A 17,373-nucleotide genomic window follows, 5' to 3' on the forward strand; every position below is an offset into this window, starting at 1 on the left:
AGTACCGATCGTTTGCTGCAAAAGATTGTCCTCTTTGGATCCCGTATGTATATGCATATATATTTAAGTGAGCCTCTGTGGGAATGCTCTCCTCTAATGGGCACAGATGAAAGGAATTGGGCGTTTCACGTCAGTTAGGCATAAAATGCTGCCGAAACCGCAGTGAAATAATATATTTTCGGTGGCTGATGGTTACTGACCATTGCACAGCTGTATATTGTGGTACAGTGCCTTCAATCGCTCAAAATGACCCATTATTACGTGAAATTTTTAATGCAATAAAATTGACCTACAAGTGATATTATATGAGAATATAGACAGATTGTTTGAATTTTAAAAGTTTGAGAGGAAAGAATTTAAATTCTCTGAAGAGAAATATGCATCCATATTTTGATACACAAACAATTTAATCTTTCACGTTCCTCTTCCGGTGCCCATAAAATATTTAAAAGCAAAATAACTTCAAATTCTATTGCTGTGACTGCAGCAATTTCCCACCGATTTCTTAAAATTAGGTAAAACGAACTGACAGTTTTTTTGCTCTGGTTTTCGTCAGACGTAGACAGTCGTGGCGATATCGCTTCCCATGGTGTTACGGCGCTCAGCAAACCGAACTTTTGAGAAATAACGAACTGCGAACTGAATCAATACTTCTCATATCCAACTGCTTGTTCACTACATTCTGCTGCGATTTGGACGGGACAAAAGCACATTCTAGTTGCATGTTAGGGAAGTGTATCAAATATATGAAATTTACAACTAGTTATGCATATTTGCACATATTTTTTGTGTCGTACATTTTAAAGTAAATCTGACAAAATAAACATCATAAAAAGTATATGACAAAATTATCCTTCCATTATACTTTGTAGTTTCCTTCAAAGGTCGGACGGGTAAAAATTGCTGAACGTTGGATTATGTAAAGATAAAAGTCTCTTTATTCAATGTGGGGTAGAAACAAGCATCAACGAAGGAACCGGCAAACACGTGAAAATCGCATTGTACAGTGTTGTGTGGCGGTGCAGAAAGAAGTGTTTTTACTGCCAAGCCAAATACGCTATTACACTATTTTCCTTCCAATGCTCATTCACCAAAAATAACTCAGGACAGCTGTGGCGAAAGACCGACCGCATCAAAGTAAAGCAGTCAGAGTTTAGAGTGCACGGAAGAGCGGTGGTTGTAAGCTGGCGATATGTTTCTCTATAATTGGCTTGGGAGTTCGCAGCGCATCGCTTTCATTAAACGCTTCGACGAGTTTATTGTGAAGGGAGACCGGATAAAATCCTTGATGTTAAGCCGGTTAACCTCATTGAACTATCTGTAATGTACTTTGTCCGCAATCTGTTGATATATTAAAACTTTTCTCTGCCCCGAATGGGCGGAAAATTAATTTTACTGTTTTAAAATGAGGGTAAAATATGGGAGTTCGCGCGGGTTTAAACAGCTATACGCAATGCAATAAAACGTGGGTAATTAATCCATGAGAACAGTTTGTCCAAAAATATGATGAAAGCTATTTAATTAAATATCCGGACCTTGTTTCTATGGACCATGATAGACTTTGTTTGCCACAAACAGAATTCGTTTCTCATTTATGTGCTCGTTTCTCATATCAATCAATTTTAGTCTCATTTTCATTAACTCACAAGCATCACAAATATATAAAATGTGTGGGTATTTTGTGTTGGGAGAATGTTGTGAGGAGTGATACATAACCGAGACATAAAGAACGTCTGAAAATCTTGTCTAAAATATACCCCTGTCTAAAAACTTTGTCTACATGAGATAAGCCAGAGGTCGAACGGGAGGCGGAACAACCCAACGGTCAGCTACTGGATGGATAAAATCTATCGTCGCCACGAGCGAACTTTAACGATAAAGGAGAATTCCAAACTTTTCTTTCTCCCGCCCGCTGGATAAAAGCAACTTGCCGCCGAAATGTTGTGAATCATGCCGAGCTTTCGTTGATAACTGCATCGCCTTATGCCCCGCCATCCCATTATGACAGACCCAAACAATAAACGCTGCTTCACCGATGGCGCTCCACTCCAGATGAACGCATCCCCCCTATTTGCACAGCGGGACGCGGCATTATTACGACGCTGGTCGCTTCTTCAAGCTCGGGAGACGACGTCGTTTTTGTCAGCGGGAAAGCAAACCCGCTGAGACGAATCCCGCTGTTTTCCAAATAGGCGTTCAGAGGAACAAGACAACGGTTTCCAGTATCGATTTCTCAGCGAGGTGAACTTCGCAGTTGGTTGTTGCGAATTCACACGCGGAGTTACACTGGACTGGTGGAAGGAAAACATCACGCGGATTAAAAAGTTCGGAGAAGACTTAGGTATTTTTTTGTTTGTCTGCAGCGCGATCTTGTTTAAGATATCGACAATTGTATGTGAGATTGACAGTTGTCTGTTCACATGGCAGAAGTGACGTAGATTGGTGAAGTGGATATTGGAAGACGTAAATAATGCAGAAAAATCAGGTCATTCAAAACGATTGCTTGTCTTAAATCAGTGCACAGGTATTGCACAGACAGAGATTTATTTGGGTTGAATACCAATGGGTTGAATACCAGTTGATGAAAGAAAAATATAGAACCTTTTGTGTTTACACGTGTTTATTTTGAAGTAACGAGCAAAAAAGACTCGCTCAACATTGAGTCAAGTTGTAGAAACAGGTCAGGAAAAAAATTCACTTAAACACTTCATACAGGCTTTTTTCATGTTCTATCGGGGGAGAATTCCCCCAAACCATTACTCGTGCGAGACGTAACCTGCGACTTGTAACAACAGTTTAAACGATCGTGTTTCACAAATTGTCGCGCGGTAATTGCCATCCGGTGTCGTATACCGCGACTATAGCGGCGACAAACTTAACCGCGGATAATTAGCGAAAGGAAACCCAAACCCGCAAACCGCCGTAAGGCAAAACTTAAACCATAGGGTCTAAGCACAACCACGACAAAATGCATTTCAAATCATGTTGTTTAATTCCACACTGAAAGCAGCTCAAAATTTCCCACTGGGTCGCCAAGTCCCGCTTGCATTGCGGTCGAAGATTCGACGCAGTCGACGCTGTAGTCACCGGTTATGAAGAGCGTCATGGATTAAGGTCAAATGGTCGGCATGACGTCGCCCGCGTGGGACCTTTTCGAATCATTCTACCGAACGAAACGCAGCGTTTTCACCATGCAAAGTTCCTGTAAGCCGTAAGGTTCTTCCAGTTTAGGTCGAACAGTTGAAAGGATGTCAGACAGCAGGATTTAGTGCCAGGTGTCAACTGATTATGGATGTGTTTCGACTTGGCACAGACGCATGTATAATTGAGGTTCCTTGCATTAGTAATGAGGGTTGATGTTCGTCGTAATTAGGAGGTATTTTCACGACTTCTGGAAGCAGTATAGTGTAGTGTATTGTATATGTTTTCAAGTGTATATGACTGAACTGTAGGCTTTGTACAGAGAATAATTTGTTTAAAGAAACATTAACGGTGTAAACATAAACGCAAAATGTAACTAAACTAAAGAAAAAATCGATGTAGCAAGATACTTGATAAATTCACCAAATATTTTTATACTGAACAACTGTAGTGTTTTATGTGTCACCTCCCAATTTGGTTCCCGTCCATTATTTCTTGGCCCACACTATTGGTTTGTGGATTAACTGGAGCAGCCGATCGTGAAACATCCCCCAAACATCGAACCCCGGAATTTTTCAATTCGCGTCAGTTATCCGTTTGCGCTGGGGAGAAAACAAGTCGCCTTAATATAAAAACGTGACGAAACCACTGCTTGCGCGCCGAATGGGGTCGCGAGCCTTTTCGTTTGGCTACGGGGATTAACAATATCAACATGCGGGCTGAGTCAGGTGGGTTACTATACGGGAGCGGGCGACCCTTCTGCCGCCCAGCGATTGATGATGGCTACCCTGGATTAGTTGAAGTTCTCTCGCTATTCTTATAGTTAATTCCCATGTTGGTGCAAGTGCGTCTGACTCACATGAGAAAGAGCGGACGGCGACGTAATGCAGACATGTTAAAGTACACTCCAAACGGCGCCTGGACAGTGTTAACTGCCTCCCGTTGCACTAATTTCGTCTCCACTATCGCGACTATGCTGTTGGCTCGTGTTTTTTTGTGTTGGTAACTAGGGCGTTTCTCCAGTTGGCGATATTAGCACCATATTTGGAAGTAGAAACGAACGATATCAATACATCAATCGTTTCTTGCCTAAATTCAATAGCCAATGGGTTAACTTTTGTTGATATTTTTTGCTTTGAAATGTTATCTGTTAAATCAAGACAGAAATTTTATCAAACGCTTTTGCCTTTTACTGGGTGTTGTTAATCAAACCAACCTCACCGGCAGCCTTTTTGTATTAAAACGCATCTCAAAGGACAGTGTAAAATCCAACAACAATCTTGCATCGTTCCATCTTACCCAGGTTTCACGACAGGACACAGAGAGACGAATAGCCCCGTGTCAAACGCGGTCCAGTTTACCGTCAGTTACGAACCAAACCACCCCCAATAATGTGATTTGATCTGTCCGTTTGGTCAGCGCGACAAATTAAGCTTTCTTGCCCGGTATCAGATCCAGGCAGGCTTTCGTTCCGACCACTTTTGCAAGGATGGGAATCCTTTGCGACGGTGACAGGTCGATTGATCGAGCGGTCTCTTAATGTGAGTTAAAAAACGGAGAATCGATAGAAATAAATCCTGTTGTACGCCCTTTGGTTAGGGGTTAGTTTTCTCTTGGGGAATAATTAGGCGGCATTTTTCAAGCTGTTACGCCTTGTTTAACAAACCATTGCGAAATATGATGACGATAGGTTTGTGCGAATGTGGTCGTCGGTTTTTGTTCAGAGATTGTGTAAACCAATATTCTCCTGAATGTGTTAATTGCGTTGATATTTTGTGTTTCGAGAATACATTCTGAATATTTTTGTATCTATCTTTGCGAACGACAGCAACAGCATAAGTTGTCTGAACCATTGTGAAAACGGAAATCGAATGTAAATCCCTTAATCCCACGTCGCCTCTCAACTGGCCTACGCTGCTGTGACTCACGACCGCCCTTCGCGCTCAGGCCTGTCTCGTTGCTTGCGTCATCAATGGGGGGCGGTCACGTGACTTTGTACTATACTCCGCTAAGCGACTCGCTCAGATCGCAATGTCTTGGTTGGTGGCCAGTTAGCAACAGTTCGGGGTATGCGGTATAGTACTGGGCTTAAGGTATTATAAGTGTGCATGATAAACTTGACTTCGTAGTAATTGTGTTTTTGTGTTTGTACAAATTTGAAAATTGACGTCGTTTTCTCAGCGATACAAGTGCTTACAATTTACGGCTTGCTTTTCGGAAGTGGCTTCTAATGCAATTGTGGCGTTTTTAGATTTAAATAAGCTAGCAATTATATATTTTCTGGAACTTTATTATCATAATAAATAGGAAGAGTGTTAATCAATGCACGTGAAGACAAAAAGGTAGTTCAGTTTGCTTACGTACTTTTACGTACCTGCAATTATACGAAGATGTTTTCTATAACGCCGCATAAAAACTCTGCCCGATCGTGCTGCTCACGTGATCATGAATATCGCAATGAGGTGCCAAAGTACGGTAAGCAGATTTTCGTTTTGCAGTCTCAAGCAATGTTGGCGTGTCCAGGTCAGCACAATTAGTTGCGGGCAATCGTCATTAGATGTGATAGACGCACGGCGGGTAAACATGTTGACGGTTGTAGTTTCGGGCTGCGGGGGTCGCAACGAGATAGAAGTTAAGTGCTATCTTCTACTCCAGCTGACAAAAGAGCTGAATTGTCAGCCAAAGCAAGTTCTGTATAAACACCGACTGCAAGGCCGTTCCCTCTTCGTCAGCGTTGGGTTTTTTCTAAAGTTTTTATACAAACTTTGGCTTTTGTTGTCTTTCAAAGGGCGCCGCGTCGCCTGTGCCTTTGTACAACGAACTAAGATGCCGAAGATGCGCAGAAAACCCTGGAATTACTGCAGGATTATGTACATGAAAGGAAAGAGAAAATTGCTTTTAAAAAAGCAAAGTAAAGACAAAAAAGCTAAAACTTAGGTTTTTCGAAATGTAGAAAGTGATATTTTGATACACTGTCACTAAAAAAGCCAGCGACATTCTGCGAAACCACTCTAGCGAGCAGCGGTCGTGAGTATTTTGTTGCGCGGTAGAAGTAGACGCGTTAGTCCGGAGATTAGAAATTAGAATTGCAAGCGCTTGATTGCCCGCACTTGCGTTACTGTAACGCGATACCGATTGGCTTTTTTTTGACTCTCTGCATCAGTCTGCAATTTCAGCTTGGTTGCCGCTGGAACTACCTTTTAAAACACCCACATTTTTTAAGAAATTTTTTTTTGCCCCGCCTAGTTTTGATTCAAGTTGATTGAATTTCGAACTTGGCAGTAGGTCAAACGTAGAAAGGTAAACGAAACAATTGTAGAAATGTTAGTTCTTGCAGAATTTGTTCCTATTTTGTATGGCTACCGGTACTTATTTTAATATTTTCTTGGTAGACAGTAGTAGTTTGCACATCTTAAATAGGCAACCCTTTAATTGTTTGGTTAAGTGAATTTGATTTAATCATCTGCATCCGCACAGCAGCCACACGTCCTGTTTGGTGAGCTCCCCTGTCGGTTTAATTTCCCTGTCTGCTTGCGCCTTTCACGGTCTATGGAATGGTGAAGTGTGAACTCTTACACTTTGTCAAATAGCTTTCGTGAGAACGCGATGGCGCGAGACAGAACTTCCTTATTTATGCAGTTAATATGATCGCCATCCGTTCGATAGCAGTCCGGTTGGTAAGATTATGGCCAGCGAAACGCATCTGAAAAAGGTTTCAAGGTTTGAATAACCTGATACACACATGACGGCTATTCGAAATGTGTTTTCCTGGCACTGAAATTTTGTGTTGAGTTCTCTTGCAGTTTATCTTGTTTGTTGTTGTGGTAACTGACGCTATGACATCTGACAAAAGCAGCAAATCGGAAATGCCCGAGTGTTCAAGACATTAGGCAGTTAATCTGGACACAATATGACGGATATCGGAATCGCACATTTAAACATAATCGTTTACACAGTGCACAGTGGCATAGCAACAACTGTGTCAAATCAAGCAACCAATTTTTTTGGCCACGATTCAGTGCAATTGTTTACGAACAATCGCGTGGCTTCGAATTGGGTCGACGAGTAAGGTCATGTTTACCTCGCAGCTTGAAGACACCGCGTGATGATTTTTATTGTCTTTCGTTCAGGCATTGCTGACTGGCAGGAGGCGCATTATATTATCGTTTCTGGTTAGGCATGAGTTTAATTTGTCACCAAATTTATTCATTAGCAGAACTTGAAACTGTAGGGTGTGCTTTGTTGGCGCAGAGTATTTCGCGTATATCTTGAGCAAAGTTGGTCAGACGAAGTCTCTGCATGTCGCGAAGCAGCCTTGAACTTAATCACAAGCGACGTTGAGCGGAGGCGTATAAATTGGCACGACTAGGTTTTTAGAGAAGGCAGTTTTCCCATGAGGGTGGAAGTAATGAAAGGCAGCTCGTTATGTTGTGGTCTGGTCAAGTTTCTCTGCCATTGACGTAGGCGAAACAGTCACACTGAAGAACGAATCTCCGCTTTTGTTAATTGCTGTTAAACTTTGGGCCGATTTAACCTAGAGCGCGACGGGAGGCAAAAGAACAGTTTACCAAGGCTATAGTGGCCCCCCAGGAGCTAGTAGTTAACAGTCACACCGTTTGTTGTTTCTCTATACAGGCTGGGATTTTGTTAATTGCTCAGCCCTCGTAGCTGTTGGCAGTCGCTGTTACAGCGAGATCGTATTCACGTTTTGAACACAAACATTTTTGTCCAGGTCGATTAGTTATGTTGCAAACGTCAACTTCAGTATTCATGACCCGTCTTATGAGGCTGTGCCTGTTGGCCGTGTGTGTATACACTGTAATAGGAATGGATACAAATGGGAAAGACCTAAAACAGCAAAGAAGCGCGAGATTTGCGCGGCAACTTATTAAAAGCAACTTGAGAAGGAAGCGGGCTGCCTCAGATGTAACCCTAAGCCGGAAAAAGCGTTGGGAATTCACAACTTACTCCATTACCGAGGAAATCGACCCTCCAAAATACATTGCACAAGTATGTAACATTAATTAAGCTTGGTGCATGCAATTGTCCTGCGAATATGGAACCGGTTTTATGCATCTACAACGATTGAAAAACACGCAAATTCCAAGATCAATGCAACAGTTTTGCATGAAATAATTAAAGTAATGTTCGTTTGCAGATGCATTCCTCGTTTGATAACGACTCAAACACGGTGATATACAGCATCAAAGGTGAAGGTGCCGGAACCCTATTTCGGATCGAACCGAAATCTGGGAAACTTTTCTCGCAGCATAAGTTGGATCGAGAGTCGAAAAGTTCATATCAATTAATGGTGGGTTCGAATGTAATACATGTTCACACCTCTTTGCATTTAGCAAATTTATTCTTAACATAGCTGCATAATATTCCCAAAATAAGCACCATGTTTATACGAGTGGTGAAATTGTTCTGTATCCACCAACATGATCATCCTCATGGTGGAAAAATAACTTAGGCGACTCCAGTATGGGCATAAAGTGCATGATGAAGCATTCTCAATGGATGCCAAATCACGTGAATTTCACGCAATAAATAACATTTTTATTTTTGGGAAACTCGTTGATAATTTAGAAAGGAGGCGAACTTCAACCAAATTAATCAGACATCGATTGAAAAGGGTGGGGGGGGGAAGGTTGCTAATTTTCACATTCACATTACGCACCCTGTGCTCATGAAATATTCACATTGGTCCAGGACAAGGTCACTGACATCATAGATTAGGAACAAATCAGTGCCCTTGTAGCGTGTTTCTTCAAACAGAATTAGATGTTCAACCAAAAATAAAATAAGCATTAAATCCATGTTACAGCAGTATTAAACAAAGTTACTCATTACATCATAGCATAAGCGTTACAAAATGTTTGTTTTCGGATTTTCTATTCTTCACACAACTAGTTTATTTTTAACTGCGTTTATTTCTTTCATAGTCAGGACACATGTAACGCATGTGAACTGTAGGGTTGTTTGTCGTATATATGTTTAAAGTGTGCGGAAAAATAGCAACCAAAATTTTATGAGCAACTTAAGATAGTTTTACGTGCTATAGGAAACTATGGGTCATGGCGATATGCACGGTGTGTTTTTGCCGCAAAGTCACGTGATGTTTCCCAGGATCAAGTAGCATCACGTCGTTAAATCGCTAATTAGGTTAGTTACACTGGTCTGGGTCAAACTCGAGTGTTCTTCCCGCCGCTCATCGCTACTGTTCGAGGCTTTGAACTCCGCGCATCGTCGCAACATGACCCACTTGCTTTCACACGCACGCAGCAAGACACCTTGGTGACTCTGTAGCGGTTGGTGCGAACCGGTGTGAGAATGCCTAAAATTGTAACACTTGAAGTTTTGCTTGGGGTTTATTGTTGCACTGCACCGGATGGGCAGCGAGTCAACGAGCGAAAATCGCCGCCACTTCACTTTTGAAGTGCGGAAATTCCTGTTATCGTTTGATAAAATGTGTTACATAAAATCGTATGCATTTATAATATTCTTTTATTACTCGGAATCTTTGGTGAAGTGAAATAATTTATAAGACGGGGTCACAGTGGTTTGTAGTGTACGTCAATCACAAACCACAAATATTTTGGAAAAAATCTGTTGAATAAACCAGAAACTTACTGCGGCAGATATAACGACGTTTTAATCACAGATCCTAGTCCGTAATCTTTGTTCGGGACGCATTATTGCTGCCTCATCCGACTATAATCCCACTTTGATTACGTTTTGAAACCACTAGCCATACACTAAATAGCGCCCTTGACGCCTTGAAATACCATAAAAACCCTCGACATTCTGTTGCATATCTCCACGAAATATACAAAGCGCGACAGGCTTCACGTACAAAGTAAATGATTATCGGAAAAGTAGTGTTGTGTGTAATACAATAAAACTGTAATTATAAATTAACAACAAGATGTACTTTGGAGATATAAGTTAAACAATAATTTATAAAGGCTGTGTTTTTGTGCTTTCCAACGCAGACAATAATCGTTTCTCTTAAATTGGAACAGGTTTTCGCCAATAACTTGGACGGGAAGGAAGTGGAAGCTCCAAGCAACATCACCATTGATGTAACAGACATAAACGACAATCCCCCGAAGTTCCCGCCAGGCCAACATTACGCTATTGTGAAGGAGAGATCGCCCATCGGTAAGCCGAGTTTTTAAATGTGGCGCCTACACTAAACCTATATTGTGTATCGACAGTTTTCATAGTTGAAGAAATATTGCAATTTTTACGGCATTTTAATGAGGGAAAGTAAATCGTTTGGGAGGTGGGGTGGTGGTGGGGAAGGGGCATTGTTACCATGGACGGCATCCCGAATAATCTTTAAACGCTTCTTAGAAACTCTGGTCACAACCGTTGTTGCTCGTGATGAAGATGATCCAAACCAACCTTACGGACAAATAAGTTACAGTCTACTTCCTAAAAGCGAAGCAGCGAAAAGTAAGTTTACAATCCACGAAATAGACGGAACAGTGAGGACGATTTCATCTAATCTTGACCGCGAAGAAACGGACACATACAAGTTGGTGATCCAGGTGCGTACTTATTTACCTAAAAAGATCTAAGGATAACAAACAATGTCGAACGTTTTTCTTACTACTTTCGTTGCATAAAGGCTCGAGATTCACCATCAGCCGGTTTGTTCTTTGCTACCACCACAACACTCACCGTCTCCATAGCAGACGTAAACGACAACCCCCCAACATTCATCAACAAACCATACAGACACACTGTGGCTGAAGATGCAGGTAAATATTACGTAAAAAATGATCACAAACACCCCTCTTAAAAGTGAGGTTTAAGTTGTTTATTCATTCTCCCGACCGCATTTGTCTGGAGTTTTGACATATTTACTACTCTTGTGTTACAGCCATTGGAACAGAATTGTTGCAAGTAACAACACGTGATCCTGACACACGAGAAAACAAATTATGCCGTTACACAATCTTGCCAGGTCGCGACGCAAGCAAGTTTGACATCACAACTGTCAACAATAAGGGAGTTATCAAAGTGAAACAGGTACAAGAGCAAAACTCTGTCAAAAAGGATTCTGGTTTAGAATTCCAGTTTGATAACTTATGGTTTCTTTAGAAAGTTTCTAATTAAACACGTGTTGCTACAAAATGAAATTTGCAATTGTTGTTTTCAATATGAGGCATTGTATATAATCAACAGCAATAGGGCCTAAAACTTTTTTAAATTATATTTCAACAAAACTCGATATTTTTCTGCAGCGTCTGGATTACGAAACAGCAGAGAATCACAGATATATGCTCCGCATAAAAGCGTCCAATGTTCATCTTGATCCGGACCTCAGCTACCTCGGCCCTTTGGAAGATATTGCTGACGTCACTGTTTTTGTAACCGACGTCAATGAACCACCGGAATTCACTAAAAGCACCTTCGAATTTTCAGGTAGGTGTCATTGGATTTATTTTGTCGCTTGTCAACATTCTCAGTAGGTCAAGACATTCAACTACTGGACAGATTTGTTATTCCACAATTTTGCTTTTAGTGAGTGAAGATGCTCGCAACGGATTCCCAATCGGCAAAGTGATCGCAAAAGACCCAGAGAAAGATTCGTTCGCGTAAGTTTGGTTCAATTCTGGTTCTTGTGTCACAAGAAATTGTGGACAATCGCTTTTTGAAGAATCACAAATGTTTTTTTGATGCAAACACTCCTTACTGTGTAGATATTACATGGAAGACAAAAGCGGCAAATTTGCCATTGACCCTAAATCGGGAATGATTTCGGTGGCCGGAAAACTCGACAGGGAGACCAAAGAAAGTTATGAAATTCAAGTGAAAGCTGGGTCGCCTGGTAAGTTATCCTCTATCTATTATTTATGTCTTTTTTACTGAATGTCAACGATCTGTTGATGTTATTTACATGCCATATATTCTGTATTGTAGATATAATAGATCCATTAAGCATCGCCCAGGCAGTGATCCACATAGCGGACGTTAACGATCATCCGCCTCAGCCACTAGATGGCGACAAACTCGAGTACACTATATGTGACAACCACCCCGACGTTAATCAGGTAGTTTACTGTCCACTATGAATCAACACTCTTTTTAAAATCATTTTTATCAAAAACAACATTTCGATTAATTAGGAATTGCAGCCGAAAGTGAGAATGACCGACTTAGACGATCCGGAACGTAACGGAGCTCCATTCACATTTTATTTCCAGAGAAGAAATAACGATTTCAAGATCTTGAACAACGGAGGTATCGTCTCTATATTATATATGTATATACATATTTTTTTTAACTATAGTTAAAACACCAAACTTTTAATCCCCAAACTCGAAGAAAATTATTTGCGTGTGTTGTATCGCATTCGAGCAATAGGATGTTTTTCGTTAATTAATTCGCTTATTTACGTTATTTGATTCAACAGACGACACAGCTTCTCTTTTCACGTTGAGAAACGACTTCAGCTCAACGGATAAATTTCAGTTCCCGATTATCGTGTCGGACAGCGGAAAACCACAATTGAATGCAACTTACATGCTGACAGGTTAAAAAAATGTTTTGTTTGTATTTTATGCAATTCAATACTGTAAAATAGCGCATTAATTTCAATTCTATTTCAAATAAAGCTACAGTTTATAAACCGACACTAATAGGTTATAACCTTTTTTCTAAATAACAAACGCTTGTCATTTATTTTACGATAATTTTTGTCTTGTAGTGCGTGTGTGCAAATGTACTGACGGGATTCCACAGTGCGACGCCATGCTTACAACTGGAGGAATTAAGCTCGAAGTTCTTATATTTCTCATCCTGGCTTGCCTCATATTGCTCGGTATCTCATACTTTCTATCTTATCAGTATTAATAGTTAAAAATATAACAGTTTAAAAATCACGCATAGAATTTGTTGATTGCCACAGTTGATCAAAGTTTTTGATCAGATTTTCTATTTTTAGTGGTCGTGGTTGCTTTACTGGCGGTCCGCCGGCGGCGTCGTCAAAGAAGTGACGCACTGATTAAATCAAGTACAAGCTCATACGGCGATGATGACGTTCGTGAGAACATCATACATTATGATGAGGAAGGTGGTGGGGAGGAGGACACAGCGGCTTACGACCTTAGTGCTCTACAGCGTGATTATTGTAGCAGCTCGTCTGGGTGAGTACATGCTGTTGTAGAATGTTGCTCAGCTGTGCGCGAAAATTTTTAGAAAGTTTACGTAAGAAGGGAAAATATCAGGTAATTATATTGTTGCTGTAGTTGTAAAGAAAATTTTATTCTCAGGTCGCAGGGAAAATTGCGCACGACCAGCCCTACTTCCACTAAGGTCAGTCTACTGCCACCTTACGACCAGACAACTTCCAGAAGGCGGGAAATACCCAGTCAGGACATCCGGGAGTTTGTGATTGACCGAAAACAAGCTGAAGATGAAGATGACCAGAAGCTCGCCTTTGATTCACTGCAGGTATAATTGAAACATTGAAAAAACTTCTATATTTAAAATGCCTAATGTTGAGTAACCATTCGCCAGTATGTTATCATGATTTTTCTTGCTGCTTGAGGTACAGTAACAATAATACCGTTTTGTTACTTTTCCCCGCATTTTGTCGTGTAAGTCTTTCCGCAATAATCATCACAACTCTGTATTCAGGTCTACGCTTACGAGGGTGTTGGCTCTGACGCTGGCTCGCTCAGCAGCCTCTGCACATCTTCTGATGACGACGTTCAGGACTACGATTACCTGTGCGAATGGGGGCCCCGTTTCAAGCGGATTGCGGATATATACGGGGCCGGGAAACCCGACTACCCAGACTCTGAAACCGGCGCTACGAAAGCCAGCGCCGCACTAATGAGAGACACTCTTTCCAGACAGAGCAAGTTCACCAAACATTGAACAGCAAAGAGTTAATACAAAAAGGCGCGAACTTTGCCAACCGCGTTCAAAGAAGAGAGACGGTGGAATTAAATGCAAGAGTGAGGCGCGTTTTGCAGGACGCGCTTCCTTGAGCGGAAAATTAGTTTGCAAAATCATTCCAAGTATCTCGAAACCCCGAATATAAAAAAACTCTAGTTGTAGCTGCTGTAAGTTTGTATTGAGGCCTGGGAGTAAAATATTACACAGTTTTGCTTTTTCGTCGTTCTTGTAACGTATTCGTTTCAGTGTATTTCGTTGTGCTTTCCTGTGACTTTGTTTGCCGAGTTAAATAATTTCGCTTCCTTTTTCTGTGATGGCCAAAACACTTTCGTTTGCTGAAAACCTCGTGGATTTTGTTCTTATGACTGTGACACTAGGTAAGAATTTGATGGATTAGGATTGTGATTTGGATCTAATTAAATCACTACAGGAAGATTCTGTAAATCTAAGAGGGCAATCGTGAAGGGATTATTATTAGCTTTGGAAAGTTAACGTTTTTGAACAAGTCGGCTCATAGAGTTTCGAATGGCCGAGAGTCAACATTTCGTGCATGCATCAACCATACATGTTCACATTTGAAATAAATGGCGGTTTGAATTATTTTGCAGTTGTATGATCTGTCTTAGTGAAATGTTGCTGATTGACAAAAAAAACAAAATTAGGTGGTGTATCCTTGCAAGTCGGTTTCAGTAATACGTCCTTCTATTATGACAGCGGACGAAATACAAGGTGATTTCCCGCCTGCGAAACTTATTTTAAAAGAAATACCAGCAATATGTATCCTTCAGAGTGTTTGAAACGCGTATATTTCAATAAAGAGTGCCTTCTCAGGCCCCCATCTCACAATTAAATCATAAACATAGAGTTTGGGATTTGATCTGTATTGATAAAACTAGCGGCTGTTTAACTTGTTTGCCAAAAACAATTTCCTGGGCTTGTTACTCATGAAGATGAACTAATGTTGCTCAATTGAAGGAAAAATGTTTACAGCTGCACCAGGACAGGGCATAGTTAGGTTTTGTACAGGCTCGCCAGAAAACCTGTTTTTTCGAACCATAGATGGTTATCATCGAGTCCGTCCGGTCGGAGGAACACTGATCATTTGTTCCGATGCAATATGTGGGGCGATAAGGAAGACGAGGCAGAAACAAAGAGATAATTGCTGTGATTACTTGACAAAGGAGTAACAAGGGCGTAACGCGAGCGAGAGAAACCGAGCGAATGCGTCAGAAAGTAGGGGTTCAAATGAAAAAGAGTAGAAAGCGATTTCGAAAGACCGAGTTTGTACAAAATATTATTAGAATTTAAAATAAGCCGAAATCACTTCACCAGTAACTATTTTTGTTGCCAGTGTGCAGAGTTGGGTCGGAGCCCTACACTGAGAATAATATACAATAAAAAAATGTCCCAGGGTAGCAGCCATGGTAAATATGTCACGCAATCTGGAGTATTCCGACCACTTAATGACATAAGGATTGCAAAAATAGGGCCTTATTGTTCAACATTGTTCAAAATCATTATTGGCCCATCCAATATTACGTAGTTAAATATACAATCAACCAACAATTACCTTATTTTGACTTTACTCATACAAATTGAAAATCTTGGTTTTACTGATAAATTGACACTTTCGCTTTTAATTTTCTGAGCAGACATGATTTAATGCTGAACTTCTTGTTAATGTGTGACGTGGACATACAGCTTTTAAAAATGTATGGAAATGTAAAATACTATGTCCCCGATCTTCACTAACATAAAATTTATTTTTAAGTATTCTTCAAATGCTTTTTGCTGCAAGAATCGCATCACGGATTAATTGTCTTGATTTTGCCAAAAATTTAGAAACTGGATACACGTTTTTGCCTACTGATATTCGCATAAAGGTACAATTTTTTGAAAACACATGACGTCATATTGTGGTGGAAAACTTGTCTTGCTTGACTGACCAACACACGTTGTTGTTCTTTTTATGCGAAGTGTGCAGAAATCCTCTGTAGTTTATTGCAATACCATGGTTTGAGTATAAAGCAGAATGGCCGTTAGACTGCGTTGTGTTGATCCACTTTTCTCGTTCTTGTCACATAATTCAAGTAAACTTGCCTGCTGGTATTCAGTACGGTCAGGTACAGCACATGTGCCAATATACGAAGAAGAAACTCAAGCACTACTTTTAAAGAAACCGGAACAACCACCAAACCCGAAGCGCCTTAGAGTCGGAGTTGTAGGAATGCCAAATGTTGGAAAATCTACTTTAATAAATACTTTATGTGGTACCACAGTGTTGGCCCAGTCGGAAAAAATGGATACTACGATCACAAATGCTCTTGCTGTGCTTACCAAAGATGAGACACAAATTGAATTCTATGACAGCCCGGGAATAAGAAGTAGAAATAAAAGCAAACGTGTATGTGGGAATTATACAAGGGCAACATTGCCTGGAGAATGTATGCAAAAATCTGACCTGTGCGTGTTTGTTGTTGACCTTGTTACTGCAACAAATATAAGGGGAACACTTTGTGGATTAAGTATGTTTCACCTGATACAAAATCAGCATGTGCCTTCAATCCTAGTTCTTAATAAGGCGGACAAAATCCATCACACCAATGAGCTCCTTCCTCTTATTACAATACTAACCAGTGGTATTATCAATGGTAAGCCTTTTGGGCCCAAGGATGACAGGCTGCCACCTCCAATTGAAGTTCCGACTTTGGAAACAGATGTTGTTGAAACTTTTATAAACCTCCATAAAGACCAAAGTGATGCAGATACTGGTGTAAAAAATGAAAGACGAATTATAAAAGACCTCAATCATTGTACAGGTTGGCCTCATTTTCAAGAAGTGTTTGTTGTGTCCGCATTATTTGACCAACAAACTGACAAACTCCGAAATTATTTATGCTCCAAAGCTGTCCCACAACCATGGAAGTACCACAGTGAACTTGTCACTGACAAAACACCCCATGAAATAACAGTGGATGCTGCACGGTCCACTTTAATGGAAAATCTGGATGAAGAAATTCCTTACAAAACTAAAACCAAGATTGTCGATTGGCAATATAGAAACAATGTTTTGCATATTTACTTGGAACTGGTTTGTGTTAGGGCGAAGCACATTACCATCATAGAAAAAAAAGGAAGAACAATTGCGTTTGGAATAAAACGTAGATTGCGCGCTGCTTTTAATGTGGAGGTTGAATGTAGCTTAGTTGTAACTTGCTGACAAGTCGATTAACTAAATGCAGAAATATAATGAAAATTGAAATAAAAGTTCAAACAGATTATAATGGTTTGTTATACTTGAGTTTTCGGACATTG

At 40.5% G+C, this 17,373-nt stretch overlaps 2 protein-coding genes across 2 annotated transcripts; both read left to right on the top strand.

Annotated features, from left to right (window-relative positions):
• The first annotated feature begins 7,877 nt into the window (after nucleotides 1–7,877).
• Nucleotides 7,878–14,613, top strand: LOC145894357 (cadherin-18-like). Its single transcript, XM_082982917.1, has 16 exons — nucleotides 7,878–8,151; nucleotides 8,300–8,452; nucleotides 10,167–10,305; nucleotides 10,501–10,697; nucleotides 10,778–10,910; nucleotides 11,033–11,181; nucleotides 11,397–11,577; nucleotides 11,678–11,750; nucleotides 11,856–11,983; nucleotides 12,076–12,206; nucleotides 12,282–12,396; nucleotides 12,569–12,688; nucleotides 12,863–12,976; nucleotides 13,100–13,301; nucleotides 13,428–13,608; nucleotides 13,795–14,613. The coding sequence occupies exons 1-16, from the start codon at nucleotides 7,885–7,887 to the stop codon at nucleotides 14,035–14,037; spliced, it is 2,526 nt and encodes an 841-aa protein (XP_082839043.1). The 5' UTR covers nucleotides 7,878–7,884; the 3' UTR covers nucleotides 14,038–14,613.
• Nucleotides 14,614–16,034: 1,421 nt separating this feature from the next.
• Nucleotides 16,035–17,329, top strand: LOC145894875 (GTPase Era, mitochondrial-like). Its single transcript, XM_082983542.1, has one exon. It carries the CDS (start codon nucleotides 16,091–16,093, stop codon nucleotides 17,276–17,278), a length of 1,188 nt encoding a protein of 395 aa, XP_082839668.1. The 5' UTR covers nucleotides 16,035–16,090; the 3' UTR covers nucleotides 17,279–17,329.
• The last annotated feature ends 44 nt before the right edge of the window (nucleotides 17,330–17,373 follow it).

This window comes from Ascidia mentula, chromosome 3 (assembly GCF_947561715.1).
Source record: "Ascidia mentula chromosome 3, kaAscMent1.1, whole genome shotgun sequence".
Classification (NCBI taxonomy): domain Eukaryota; kingdom Metazoa; phylum Chordata; class Ascidiacea; order Phlebobranchia; family Ascidiidae; genus Ascidia; species Ascidia mentula.

Excerpts from the sequence above, each read along its gene's own strand:
- LOC145894357 (XM_082982917.1), top strand. The coding sequence starts at position 7,885 with ATGTTGCAAACGTCAACTTCAGTATTCATGACCCGTCTTATGAGGCTG. Across the intron at positions 10,911-11,032 it reads CACTGTGGCTGAAGATGCAG|CCATTGGAACAGAATTGTTG; the intron begins GTAAATATTACG and ends CTTGTGTTACAG. Across the intron at positions 11,578-11,677 it reads AAGCACCTTCGAATTTTCAG|TGAGTGAAGATGCTCGCAAC; the intron begins GTAGGTGTCATT and ends TTTTGCTTTTAG.
- LOC145894875 (XM_082983542.1), top strand. The coding sequence starts at position 16,091 with ATGGCCGTTAGACTGCGTTGTGTTGATCCACTTTTCTCGTTCTTGTCA.